This window comes from Phaethon lepturus, unplaced genomic scaffold (assembly GCF_000687285.1).
Source record: "Phaethon lepturus isolate BGI_N335 unplaced genomic scaffold, ASM68728v1 scaffold10600, whole genome shotgun sequence".
Taxonomy (NCBI): Eukaryota; Metazoa; Chordata; class Aves; order Phaethontiformes; family Phaethontidae; genus Phaethon; species Phaethon lepturus.
This window is the reverse complement of record NW_010514052.1, coordinates 1-13,937: the sequence shown is the minus strand read 5'-3', so window position 1 is coordinate 13,937 and position 13,937 is coordinate 1. Positions and strand designations below refer to the sequence as shown.

The 13,937-nt window shown below is 45.3% G+C and overlaps 1 protein-coding gene across 1 annotated transcript; it reads right to left on the bottom strand.

Moving 5' to 3' along the window:
* Positions 1–787: 787 nt before the first annotated feature.
* On the bottom strand, positions 788–12,685 carry LOC104624528 (phosphorylase b kinase regulatory subunit alpha, liver isoform-like; the record flags this gene model as incomplete). Its single annotated transcript, XM_010291923.1, has 7 exons — positions 788–961; positions 1,469–1,669; positions 3,034–3,087; positions 7,189–7,356; positions 9,257–9,304; positions 11,831–11,949; positions 12,584–12,685. Coding segments are annotated over 7 exons (866 nt in total), but the record flags the coding sequence as incomplete, so codon positions are not given.
* Between the last annotated feature and the right edge of the window lie 1,252 nt (positions 12,686–13,937).

Genomic DNA, 13,937 nt, shown 5'->3' with positions numbered 1-13,937 from the left:
TGCTCGAGTGGAAGAGGTTTATCTTGCTCCATTCAGAGGAAGGGATTACAGGCATAAAAATGCCTGTCAGCTTGGAGAAGCTGGAGTCTTGAGATTTTGCCTCCAAAGCCTCAGGGCTGCAGGGAAGGAAGCTATTTTGTTCAGATTAGAGAGAGATGCGGCTTCCTGAGAGAGGCTATCGTCTCAAATTAGTGGGTATTGCAAGACATTTGTCTCTAGTGGCGTTAGCCCTGCACTGACTAGGTGCAAATGAGATGAAAATCAGGATAAACGTGTATTCGAAATATCACCTGATTATTTCAAGTTATTCCTACTCCTCTAATTTACATTTCCCTGGATGCTTCACACTGCACATTAGTGATTCGAAATGATGTACGTTTACACACAGCAGGAGAAAAATTAATGAATTCCATCACTTCCCTTATTTGGGAGACTTTATGCCTGAGATACAGCTCCCTTATTTTATTATGCCTTTTGATCTCCACAGAGTAATCTGTTCTCCCCTTGGCAGAACTGTGTAATTCTTGTTAATTTAATATGAATTACATTTATGCACTTTGGGCAGAATAAAGCCTCATTGTTTGTTATTTCTCACACATTCCCTTAAAACCAGGCCAAATTCCACCTACCTGTCCCCCCTCAGGTAGGCATGCACGCAGCACGCCAGCTAGTGTAAAATGCTGAGGTAGTGCACGGCACACGTACATGCAGCAACTAAACAAGAGGTTTGTGACAGGGAAAGGGGGAGGAAGAGCTTCTGAGATTTCCCTCCTGCATGAGGCATCGCTTACTGCATCGCACAGCCTGTGTTAGGCAGGAAATCATGTAAATAAATAATTATGGCTTTTGTTAGGTACGTCATGGTGCCGTAGGCCCCACTTGGAGCACTGTCATAAAAAAAGTGGCAAATTCCTGTGGCTACGTCTTTCTCCAAGATACTACCAGTAGCTCCGAATGATTTCTGAAAAGACACAAGGGAAGAAGTAGGAAAAGTTAGGCCTGCATGCTTATTTATTGGAAAAAAACCCCGCCACATTATGATTTTGCATTTGTGCTGAATAGTGAAAGCAATTCTCCTCTCCCTCATGAAAACCTCAATCAGAATTGTTATAGGACCCACATGACTTAGTTGGATCAGTGTAAGTAAATGAGGAACACCGTATCACTCCACAGATTTTTGTCCTTCGGGGGGGCAGGTGGGATTACTCAAATATCGGTAATTCTGATGCCTTGGTATAGCAAAACTTCAATCTACCCACTTACTTCAGAGCTTGTTAGCCACTACAATTTTATTCCCTTTAAATCTCCCACAGTTCTTAAATTAATCTTCCAAATGTATTTTCAGAAGATACTTAAGTGATTTGGTCTGTCTTTGTAGGGTAAGATCAAGCTCACCACACATATTAAAAAAGGAGCAGGGGACAATTTTCACCCGCGGAGGCTTCCCACCACCGCCCTTTGAACTCACCAGCTCCTGTAGAAACAGGTCATTGGCCATGTGCACGATTCGATCCACGTGGATGATGCCACCGATGCTGTTCACCTCGATGTCAGAGAGGAACGTGAGAACAAGAATAGCTTCCACCAAGAGCTGCCTGTACTCGGGCTGGGGTACGTGGTTCAGCACTGATTCCACGTGCACAGCAAACTTGATTTCACATGGGGTCATCTGGCAAGTTTGAGTGGAAATGGAAAGAAAAACTGACAAATCCTAAAGACTAGTTCCCCACATCCTGCAAGCACTTAAACACATGCTCCTCTCTGCACATGGGGGTAGACTGACATGAACAAAATGTTTGTGCAGCTTTAGCACTTACAGAAACTTTTTGTGTTGCTAGGCCCTGATCCTGCAAAGAGTTATGCAACTTCCAGAGGACTGCTGCAGCCCTGCAACCCATCACACACACATTTTAGCTACATACAGGACTGCTGACGCTTGGCTGGATATTAACTCTTTGCTCCTCATGCTGCGGGCTGACACGCTCTGCCTTTTAAGTATCTTTCTGGCATCGCAGGTTAGTTGCAAAGCCAAAATTACTGTCAGGTTTTAAAAATAACTACCTGCTTAGAGGGAATGCTTTTCCACACAGGGATATAGCTGCATTGTTTGTAGAGCAGCCTAACTTGCACTGGCATAGCTGCATGGTTGTCATGTGAAAGGCTGCTGCCTTACGAGGTTTGCGCTTATTCCGTTTGATTCCTATAAAGAGCAAAATTAGATACTGTCTAGGTCTGACAAGCTAAAAATATAAGCCTATTTATCTACACAATAGGCATAAATAAAGCTCTCCATTCTGCAAAAAAAAGGTTCGAATTTGGCAGAAAATGCTAGCTCCTCTCTTCAGCTGTTACCACCGTCCCTCAGAAGAGAAGGAAGCCAGAGATAAAACTGAGGGAACCAGGCAGGAGAAGTCTCAGGCACACAAGCACCTCTCTTGCACTGACGGATTACTGTTCACAAGAGTTTGTTTTATAGATGTGAATTCAAAACTTGCCAGAGTGCCTAAAGACAGGCAATCCAACTAAGGAAAAAAGCATAAGGAAAGGTTATGGATTTAAAGAGTCAGAGCTTTCGTTAGAAACAATCATCCTTAATCAGTATTTACTTTTGAGACTGTGATGCCAAAATACACTGGCCGCTGTTGCAGCATATTAAAAAAAAAAGTGGCCAACAACGTGCCTGCGTCATTCCAACAAAGCTGCGCCTTCTCCTCACCCTGCCGCAAGGACTGCCACCAGCAGTCCTTCTTCAAGTTTCTTCAAGCGCTGCTCCGCAGGCACACATGGTCAGCGAAGGCGCGCAGGGGTTAGGCTCGGCGAAGGGGAAAACCTGCCACAAACCCGCTCCCAGGCCTGCCTGGCAGGAACTCATCTGCATGGCCCCAGGAAAGCTGGCGGAGGTGCTGGGAGAAGGTCCAAGTCTTCTAACCTTCTTAAAACCAGGGATCTCCAACAGCAGCCCCGCTGCATCTTACACTGTCAAACCAAACATTCAGTCATTTTCAGTAGAAAATCATTGGCATCTTACTGTACCTCTTTGGTAGTTGAAGAAGGAAGGACATACCCATCAATGGACAGACCATGGCACTGAAACAACAACAAATTGTCAGTGAACAGAAATTACAGTTCTTGCAAGTAAATCTTGAGTGTTCTCTGATACCAGCCAATATGCAACAACGTTGTTTAAAAAAACCCAACAAAACCCACAAAAAACCCAAAACAACAACAATAAAATAAAACCTGCTAAAAATATTATTTCACCTTTGTTGAAGAAGTTATTATGTAACCTGCCACATGTTAGAAATAGCCTGTTGCTCTGAGACGTGCTGGCTACACTGCAGCCCACTTGCAGCCTTACGGAGATGAGCCAGGGGCTCCTGAGGTAACAGGAGCCAACAGGGCAACACCAGTGAAAGGCCTCAAAGGAATTAAGGGATGTTCCTCTGAGAAGGTGACACGGCTGACAGCCCAGCCGAAGTGCTTCTACACCAACGCATGTGCAGCAATGCAAACAACAGGAGCTGGAAGCCACCATGCTGCTAGAAAGCTATGACCTGGTCACCATTACTGAAACTCAGTGGGACGAATCCCATGACTGGAGTGCAGGTATCGATGGCTACAGGCTGTTCAGAAGGGACAGGTGAGGAAGGAAGGGCGGAGGCGTTGCCCTCTACATCAAGAAATAGATAGTGTGAAGAGCTGCCTCTGAAGAATAGCCATGAGCAGGTCAAAAGCTTGTGGGTAGGAAAGGCGGAGGCGTTGCCCTCTACATCAAGAAATAGATAGTGTGAAGAGCTGCCTCTGAAGAATAGCCATGAGCAGGTCAAAAGCTTGTGGGTAGGAAACAGGGACCGAGGCAACAAAGGGAATCTTGTGGATGGTGTCTACTACAGGCCCCCCGATCAAGGGGAGTCTATTGACAAAGCCTTCTCACTCCAGCTACAGGAGATACCGCGCTCGCAGGCCCTTGTCCTGCTGAGGGACTTCAACCACCCTGACATCTGCTGGAAAAGTAGCACAGTGAGCTGTAGGCAACGCAGGATACTCCTGGAGTGCATGGAGGATAACTTCCTGTGCCAGGTAACAGACAGCCCTACCAGAGGGGATGTCATACTGGACCTGTTGGTCTCCAATGCAAGTGGGGTATCCTTGCCTCAGTTTTCACTGGCAATCTCTCCTCCCGCACCTCTTGAGTGGATGGGCTGCAAGACGGGGACTGGGGGACCAAAGTCCCTCCCACTGTAAGAGAAGATCAGGTTCAAGACCACCTGAGGAACCTGAACATGCACAAGTCCATGGGACCTGACAAGATGCATCCCAGAGTCCTGAGGGAACTGGCTGATGTAGTTGCCAAGCCACTCTCCAGGATATTTGAAATGTCCTGGCATTCAGCTGAAGTCCCTGGGCACTGGAAAAAGGGAAACGTTGCACCCATTTTTAAAAGGGGTAGCAAGGAGGACCCTGGGAACTACCAACCTGTCAGCCTCACCTCTGTGCCAGGGAAGATCATGGAACACATCCTCGTAAAAGTTATGCTAAGGCACATGGAGGACAAGGAGATGATTTGAGACAGCCAGCATGGCTTCACCAAGGGCAAGTCCTCCCTGACCAACCCAGTGGCCTTCTATGACGGAATGACCACATCAGTGGACAAGGGAAGAGCTACCGATGTCATCAATCTGGACATCCATAAAGCCTTTGACACAGTCCCCCACAACCTCCTTCTCTCTAAATTTGAGAGATATGGATTTGATGGGTGGACTGTTGGGTGGATGAGGAATTGGTTGGATGGTCGTATCCAGAGAGTAGTAGTCAACAGCTTAATGTCCAGATGGAGATCAGTGACAAGTGGTGTCACTCAGGGGTCCATGTTGTGACCAGTACTGTTTAATATCTTCATCAATGACATAGACAGTGGGATCGAGTGCAGCCTCAGCAAGTTTGCAGATGACATAAAGCTGAGCAGTGCAGTTGACACGCCTGAGGGACGGGATGCCATCCAGAGCGACCTGGACAAGCTTGAGGAATGGGCCCATGTGAACCTCATGAGGTTCAACAAGGCCAAGTGCAAGGTCCTGCACCTGGGTCAGGGCAACCCCCAGTATCAATACAGGCTGAGGGATGAAGGGATCAAGATCAGCCCTGCCAAGAAGGACTTGGGGGTACTGGTGGATGAAAAGCTGGACATGAGCCAGCCATGTGCGCTCACAGCCCAGAAGGCCAACCGTATCTTGGGCTGCATCCAAAGCAGCGTGGCCAGCAGGTCAAGGGAGGTGATACTGCCCCTCTACTCTGCTCTTCTGAGACCTCACCGGGAGTCCTGCATCCAGCTCTGGAGCCCTCAGCACAGCAACGACATGGACCTGCTGGAGCAGGTCCAAAGGAGGGCCACAAAAACAATCAGATGGATGGAACACCTCTCCTGTGAGGACAGGCTGAAAGCATCGGGGCTGTTCAGCCTGGAGAAGAGAAGGCTCCAGGGAGACCTTGCAGCCTGCCAGTACTTAAAGGGGGCTTGTAAGAAAGACTTTTTAGCAGGACCTGTAGTACTAGCACAAGGAGTAATGGTTTTAAACTTAAAGAGGGTAGGTTTAGACTAAGTCTAAAGAAGCCATTTTTCACAATGAGGGTGGTAAAACCCTGGCAAAGGTTTCCACAAGAGGTGGTATATGGCCCATTTTGGGAAATATTCCAGGTCAGGTTGGACGGGGCTCTGAGCAACCTGATCTAGTTCAAGATGTCCCTGCTCATTGCAGAGAGGTTGGACTAGATGGCCTTTAAAGGTCCCTTCCAACTCAAACTATTCTATGATCCTATGACATGTAGAGAGCATGCTGTGTTCCAGTCCAGCTACTGAAGGGCTGAAAGTACTTAGAGAGCCACTGCAGCAAGAAGCACACAAAGGAGGAAAAGAAATCAATGAGAACATTCTGTGGGAAAGGATGTAGAAATAAAAGATGATGCAAAAGCACAGTAACAGACCATGAAAGTGCGAACCTTTATTTTTCATTTTTGCTAAAACATTTAGTTAAGTGTTTCAGATCCAGGGCACCACAACTTAAGGATGTCAACATGTTGTGGTGCTTGGACATGGGCCACCAACAGTGGGGGAGAGGTGGTGTTAGAAATACCAAGTGGTATTTCTAGAAAAAGAGTGACAAAACCTAAATGGTGAGAAGGCAGGCTAAGCAATGTCACTTCTGGGTACCTGAGGTGCAAAAATAAACCAAGAAGAGAGAGCCGTTATGAGTAGTCCAAAGCGAGTTTAAGAATTAAATATTGAAGGTGACTTAAATAAGCACAATTGATTTTAATAGCCAGAAAACCATTCAAATACTCACAGCTATTATGTTAGGTCAGAACAGAAGTCATGCTCGCTCTCCTGAAAGATCCCATTAGTAAATAGCCACGAGGTCATATATGACCTGTCTTGGCTGACATGAACACTAACAGCCTTCAGCATAAGTGATTTTAGAAGGACAACCAAAATCAACCTGAGCTGGTGATGCACAGGTTTTCCCAACTGTGTAGGCATGAACAGCTCAGTGCTACAAGGTGCCAGATGCTGTCTTTCATCCAGCAAAGCAGAAGAACAGGTGCATAATCACTTTACAATGAGTCAAAATTCATAATTCCCCTCTCCTCCTTCCTGGAGAGCTGCTTCAACACATTTCCATACCCTTGATCTCCAAGCTGCTGGCAAGGACTTACTTTTCATTTAAAAACAAACAAAAAAAAGTTAAAAATGCCATACAGCTCCAAACAGCCAGCAAGAGATCTCAAGACATTTTGGAAGAGTCAGCATAGTTTCCTACTTGATTCCTCGCAGCCTTTCTGAACGGGAGCACATGAACTGCACTGCATTGCAGTGCCCCTCAGCGGCACTGACCACAACTTGCACTACGCCATGGGCGATGCAAAATAGAATAGAATGGGTGGAACAGAATCACTCAGACAAAATTCAGCAATGGTGGTTTCAGAGAAAAATACGCTTTCAAAGAAACACGTGAACTTGTGTTAATGGAGCCCTTTTATGTTCAAGAAACACACTCCTACTAACAACTCTAGTTTCCACCAGTCTTCCAGCTGAAGACTAACTGCAACTCCCGGCAACAAACAGCCTCTGGACCACCACCTCCCCAAGTTACCGTACGGCTTGCTTGCTTCCTGCCCTCCTGTCAGGCTTACCTTCTGAAGGATTTTCCACACTTGCTCATAAAAGCCAAGAGGAACTCTGTTAATAGCACCATCAAGCCTCCTTCTGCGCAGCCACTGCCCTTTTCGGCCACCCCAGCTCGTGTCTCCTTTGGAGCCTGTAGGAGAAGTACTCGTAGGAGACGATGGAGTACTGCCCCTCTGTAAGAAACATTAAAGCCTTGGTTAGCTGCTTTCTGCCACCCCAAGTGCTACTCCTGGTGAATACATCGGTCTGTTAAAATGCTGCCTCAGAATCGGTGAAAAGATACAGGCCACGATGCCATACAAGATGACAGAACAGGACTGTTCCCTTTCTCTCCCCTTCACAACAAGCTTCACTGCTCCAGTACTTCAATCATTTCTCAAGAAAACAGGCAAGCAGTTCAACAAGGCATAACCCAGTAAACTTCACTGCTTGGTTCATGCAAGGCATGGCTATTTTAACAAGCATGAGTTGGCTGCCGGGCAGTGTCACTGGTGTGCAAATGGTGGGATTTGCTGGTAGGTCTGACTTGGACTTCGGGCTCAGTGTCACAAGAGAACCAAAGGGTTCATGAGTCCAGCAAAAGAGGTCCTCCATGCAAAAAGCTTCATTAAGGTAAGCAGATTGAAAACTGACTTCATGGGGTCATGTAATCATCATGCCTGCCTCTCTGCAAGTATCAGTCTTGTTTCCTTTATTGTCACTATTGCTGTATTATTTTACTCTACCAGACTTGGAGAGTAAATTAGGAAGCAAATCATCCTCATAGTTGTGGCACTACCTCCAAAGTCGTGTTCACACTTCCACACATGCAGTCTGCCTACTCTTTGCACTCCCAGAGACCATGCTCTTCTGCTTCCTCATTCGTTTTTGCACACCTGTTACTTTCAGCCCAGAAAGGACTCCACTGACAGCCCCATCTCAGATCCCATCACCTCTGCGTAAGGAACTGCCTGAGCAAAGTACTGGGGAAGGTGGGAAATAAGAACGAAAACTGTACATTTGCAAAGGGAAGACCAGCAAATGCAAAGAAAGTCCATATTCACTCCTACTGGTGTCACTGAGGCATAGGTGGTGTTCCTCTGGTGGCTTGATGCATGCTGTTCCCTTCCACTGCACACTGAGACAGACAGACAGAACTTCCTCCACCCTTGTTGAGCAGAACTAGGGGATGCAGGAGGTCAGCAGAAGGGTGGACACCAAAGTAGAGAAATCCATCGGCAGACAATAATTAATCTGGCTATTCAGGTTCAGAGAAACAAAGATCTCACTGAACAATTCTGTGCCCTTGAATCAAACACACAGCTGAAGCCTGCCTTTCTGCACCGGTATGTGGCAAGAGAGGCAACAGCAACCTGGCAGTTGTCAGGCCAGGCCACAGGGCTAGTGGTGCTCTGCAGTTGTGTATTTAAGACACCTGGGAGGCGTGCCATGGACAGCAAGTCTGCAGACGCAGAGAACCACGAATCACAACCGCCAGTTTAAAGTGCAGGTGTAGCTGCAAGCTTTGTGTCTCTTCGTGACAGATTTCAACCCCTCAGTCTTGCTTTATTGAGGTTTCTGTTGGTAAAATATTTAAACAGTAATCTCCCTTCTTACCAGTGAGAGCTTAAGAAGAGCTACAGTTCTCTGCCTTTGAAAGAAGATGACTGCTTGAGCACATACCCATGCCCAGAAAACCCCTGTCAGCAACCCGAAGCTGTTCTGGGTTTGTTAATGTCCATAGACTGCCAGCATTTATCAATGCTACATGACTTTTAAATACTGATGACACCTGTAACATAATTCACCATCAAGTAGATAAATCTGCTATAGTGCTTTACCGGCTACAACTGCTTAAGCTTTAGAAGAACTAGTGGATCTAAATGCAAGACTCAACTTCTATTAAAAGATTACTAATGAGAATTACTTCCCAATGAAGATGAACAAAACAAAGAGGTAGGGTTTGAAAACAGGTTTTTATGCAGGAGAAGCCATGGGGAGGTGACTAGAGCTAACAGCCTTGCACACACACACACACACACACACACACACACAGGGTGAAGAGCAGGTGCAGAGCTGCAGACAGTGTTTTACCATGGAAGTGAACATGCTGCTGGACATGGAGTGGCCCTCATGAAAGAACTACAAAACAAAAACAGACACCAACACATCAGACAGACAGCCATGACAGAACAGGACACAAACAAAGTTAAGTAACCCATCTGTGCAAAGACAATAAACATGGAATAAGCTCAGGTACTCCGGGGGGGGGAAACTGTGACAGCCCCTGACCCCTTGCAGTACTGCACTTCAGCTGACTTCGGGGCTGCTGCTGCCGATTCCCAGGGTCACCACGAGGCAGACCCCACCGTGCCAGGAGCCTTCTTGGTTGTGGTACAGCCACAAGCTGCCCACACCACCTACTGAGCTCCAAGCATGGCCAACACAAACCACCACAGTTTTAAGATGCATGCAAAAGCTTCCCTGTGACTCAGGGCTGTGAAAAAACCCCACGCTCTCCCCTTCCATTCCCCACTCGTTGCAATGTCAGCAGCTTCTCTTTGCACAAGAAGGTCATCTTGCTGCAGAAAATCTGTGGGCTGCCAACTGGGTGGGCAGTGCCAAGCAAACACCTGCAAGGCAAAAATTTTTGCCCAAATGTGGATGCAGCACCTCAGACTTACAGCACTTTTCTGTAACTGCCCGCCCCAAGCAATGCCTCCTAATTCAGTGTTAATGGTTCAGACGCAGGCAAAGGCTTGATGTTCAGACTCAAGAAACAACAGTGGCAAACGAGATGGCCACAGTCGCTCAGCACCTGAGCTCTGGTGCAGAGAGGTGCAAGTACTTGAAATGTTGCTTGTATCACAAAGTTGATTCCCCTCCATCAAAATGGCATTAAATCAGTATGTAGTGAATTATTCAGAGAATGCAGTGAGACGTGGCAGGAAGCAGCATGAGTGGAACGAAAACTAAAGGAGCTGACTCCTCCTTTGTGCCAAATACTGCGTTTCCATCTAATGCAAAAGCAATGCAGGAAACACCTTTCCAACCTCAACAAACCTCCAAGTGTTTCAGCTCAGGCCCACCTATAATGCTGCTGCCTAGTGCCTAGTCCCTCTTCCCTCCCAGAAAGGCCCTGAAGTCAGACACCCGTTGTACCACTGTGAGCCCTGCTCGGACTGAACACCCAAAGCCACTCCAGGGCCGGTGGAAAGCAGCTGGCAGCACCTTCACAGCCCCAGCCGCACCACGAGCCTCGGCCATGACCATGCTCAGGCAGCGGCATGGCTCAAACACGGTGACTGGGTCTCGTGAGACAGACACTCCATGATTCACAGGCGCCTTTGCTTCCCTGCCTCATCATGTCCCACCAAGGATCATTAACTGATCTTTATCGTCACCATCAAATGGTCCGCGTCAAGACCATGCAGAAATGCCACTCCTTTCTGAGGGCTTATTGAGCAGTTCTGTTTCATACCATCAAAGGAGAACACCACATACTTCCTCAGAAACTTATAGAAATGGGCCCAGATTGAATGAATCATGCTTGATAAGCTCTCAGAAGACAGTCTTTTTAAAATACGCTTCTAATACAGAACCACAGCATGGTTTGGGTTGGAAGGGACATTTACAGATCATCTAGTCCAACCTCCCCGCCGTGGGCAGGGACATCTTTCACTTGATCAGGTTGCTCAAAGCCCCGTCCAGCCTGACCTTGAACACTTCCAATGATGGGGCATCCACAGCTTTGCTGAGCAACCTGTTCCAGTGGCTCACCACCCTCATCGTAAAAAATATCTTCCTTATGTCCAACCGAAACCTACCCTCTTTCACTTCAAATCCATTGCCCTTTGTCCTAACAGGCCTTGGCAAAAAGTCTCTCTCCACCTTTCTTATAAGTCCCCTTTGTATACTGAAAGACCACATGAAGGTCTCCCTGCAGCCTTCTCTTCTCCAGGCTGAACAACCCAGACTGAACAATATGAAGCTACAATATGATCACTACCTTCCTATTTATCTCGAGCAAAAGAAAATTACTAATTGAAACATTAAAAAAGAGAAAGCAAAAGCACTTATAACAAAAATATCAGCCACATTCATTCAGAATATTTTGGAAGTATTTCCTGTATCTCTCCAGTTGCTGCATACTTTAATGTACTGAACTTAAAAATATATATATATATTCTACCAGTAATCATCCTCCATTCCTGAAGAAACAAAACAGGAAGAAAACAAACCAAGATTTCTTTACCAAGTGTATCTTTTCCAAAAGGCATGTGAATCACATTAGCAACTTGTGCAGGCTATAAAAATGCACAGTTTGCATGCAAGTTTCACTTTGTACATCTGACCTTTCCTTACCTCAAGATGATTAAAGAGCTGTTTTAAAGTTGATGCCATGGATGCATTAGAGTTTGTTCAAGTTCTTCTATATTCAGCACGTAAACAAGAACAAAAAAGGGAATGTATTTTTGGAGGAAACATCCCTTTACTGCTTTCTATTTGGTGATCAGCTTTAAATCAATGGATCCTTGGAAACTTCTATCATTTACCAAGACATTATTTGGCATTAAAAATGGTCTCCTAAAATTAACACACAAAAATCTAACATAACAGTACCAGAACAGCTGCATTTTCTGATGAGGATTGATGGAAAACCCTCACCTGCTTCATCTCACTCTTCAATTTAGTAATACCACTTCTTTCTGTTTTGGTTGCTCCAGAATGCCCCATTTCATGAATAGAAATTGCAGGGCTAGACGAAGAGGAATCTACAGGTCGCACTAAAAGAAGCAAATGGACATTTTTAAAATGCTAGGGGGTAGAAAAGCAGATGACATTTTAACTAGAAGTTAAAGATAAAAGCATATTCTTTCACAAGTTTACAGTGCCCTTGGTGACAGCATCCTTTCAAATCACGTCAATAGTTTAAACCTGATTGCATCAAGTCAGGGGCGTAGATCCATACTTGGATACTGGGACCTGATGTTCCAAAACATGGAGCACTCATCGCTTCAAAAGACATCAGAGTTACAACATGTCTGTGAGTGCTTAAGAATGAAGCTGGGAGACAGCTGAAGTGCCAGTCGGGAATACATGACATGCTCCTTGAAGGCAGATTGGATATGCCCTTTTTATGGTCTTTATTCTAGTCATATAAAATGTCTTCATTATAAAAGTTTGCCTTCATATCACTGAAAACTTGATAGAATCTTATTTCAGTGCAGATAGCTTCCATGGTATGTGTTTTGTTTATTCCACAGCAGACATACACAGGTACCAGCTACCCATGATTCAACTCATCAGCTATACCTCTATTTTACATGCCAAGAGAATAGATTCCTACTTATAAGACAATCTAACTTTGTATTTATAGTTCTCACTTAACATATACAAGTACCTGAGGGAACAACTTACAGCTTCTTTCCACACCAAACTCTTTTCCACTGAGAATATGGTGTAGGAGATTTTTCATATCAAAGGGACTTAGATTCATCAAACTCTCTGAAGCTTCTTCACCTGGTTAAAAAAAACAAAACAAAACAAAAAAGGACAAACATCACTATAGGTTGCTCTATAGGTTTATTTTCCTAAGTTAACTGCTGACTGAATGAAGTTCAGTCATGTTTCCCTTGTGGCTAGCGCTTCCTTTAAAAAAACCTAATATGTAGAGTCACATTTCAAAGAAAATACATTTCAAGACTAAGCAACCACTGCATGGAAATGACACTATTTGCATTAGTGAATAGTATGCTGCACCTTGTGCGAAATCTCACTGAAGCTGATGATGACAGCATCATCATCAGGAAGCATCCTTTGCTTCCTCCTTTGGAGAGCAGGATCGTATGAAAAGGCATTACACCCATCGCTCAACAGCAGAGATCTCAATTACAGAGCTGGAGTTATCCCATAAAGAAATGCATGCATGTGGAAGGTTTGTATTTTGTTTTTTATTAAAGGATCAGCTTGCAAGTGAGAGAGAGAAAAAGCACATACATACACATGAGCACACGTGTGCACACAGACAAATCTCCCATAGGAAAATGTGGGAAAGGCAGCCATGAAGCTGAGGGCAGAGTACAAAGCAGCTGGCATTTGAGGCTACAGAATAACAAAAGGGACCCCAGGAAAGAGAGGCTTTGCACTGTAAATAAAGCAGCTTCTGTTACTCAGCTACAGCTTTGGAGGAAACAGGGCTTTCTGTGCACTCTTCATACAGAAACAGAATTATCCCAGAAAGTGACTTGGCTCCTTTTGTCAACTACTCATGAGGTAGAAACCTGCCACTCCCCAGTGGCAGCCACTAGAGTTAGTCAGAGAGCAGCAGCGTCCAAGGTGGGCTCTATCTAACCAACTACCAGGGACCCCCACTTCAGTCCAGGAGGGAGAAAACCGGGGCGGACCAGAAAATGCAATTCCACAAAGTTATCCCCTTTACGGTGTGCTAGGGCATTAGAAATGGTAACAAGAGCTAAGCCACAAAATATGGCCCAGATATGCTCCTAAGTGTCAGCATTTGACTACATAGTTGTCACATTAACTTGATTACTTTTCATGACTTCTCCTTCTTAGACTTCTGACCCCTTTAAATTCCACTGATGTGGAAAATTTTTCAATGATTTTTCAGATCTCTGTTCAGTCATGATCCTTCTCTGCTTTCACTTTTCTTGTCCAAAATGAGTTTTAAATATTTTTGCTTTGCACCTCCTGTTTGTTACTTAACTCTTGTTTTATTGTATGCATTTTATTTACAGAATCACAGAATCACTAA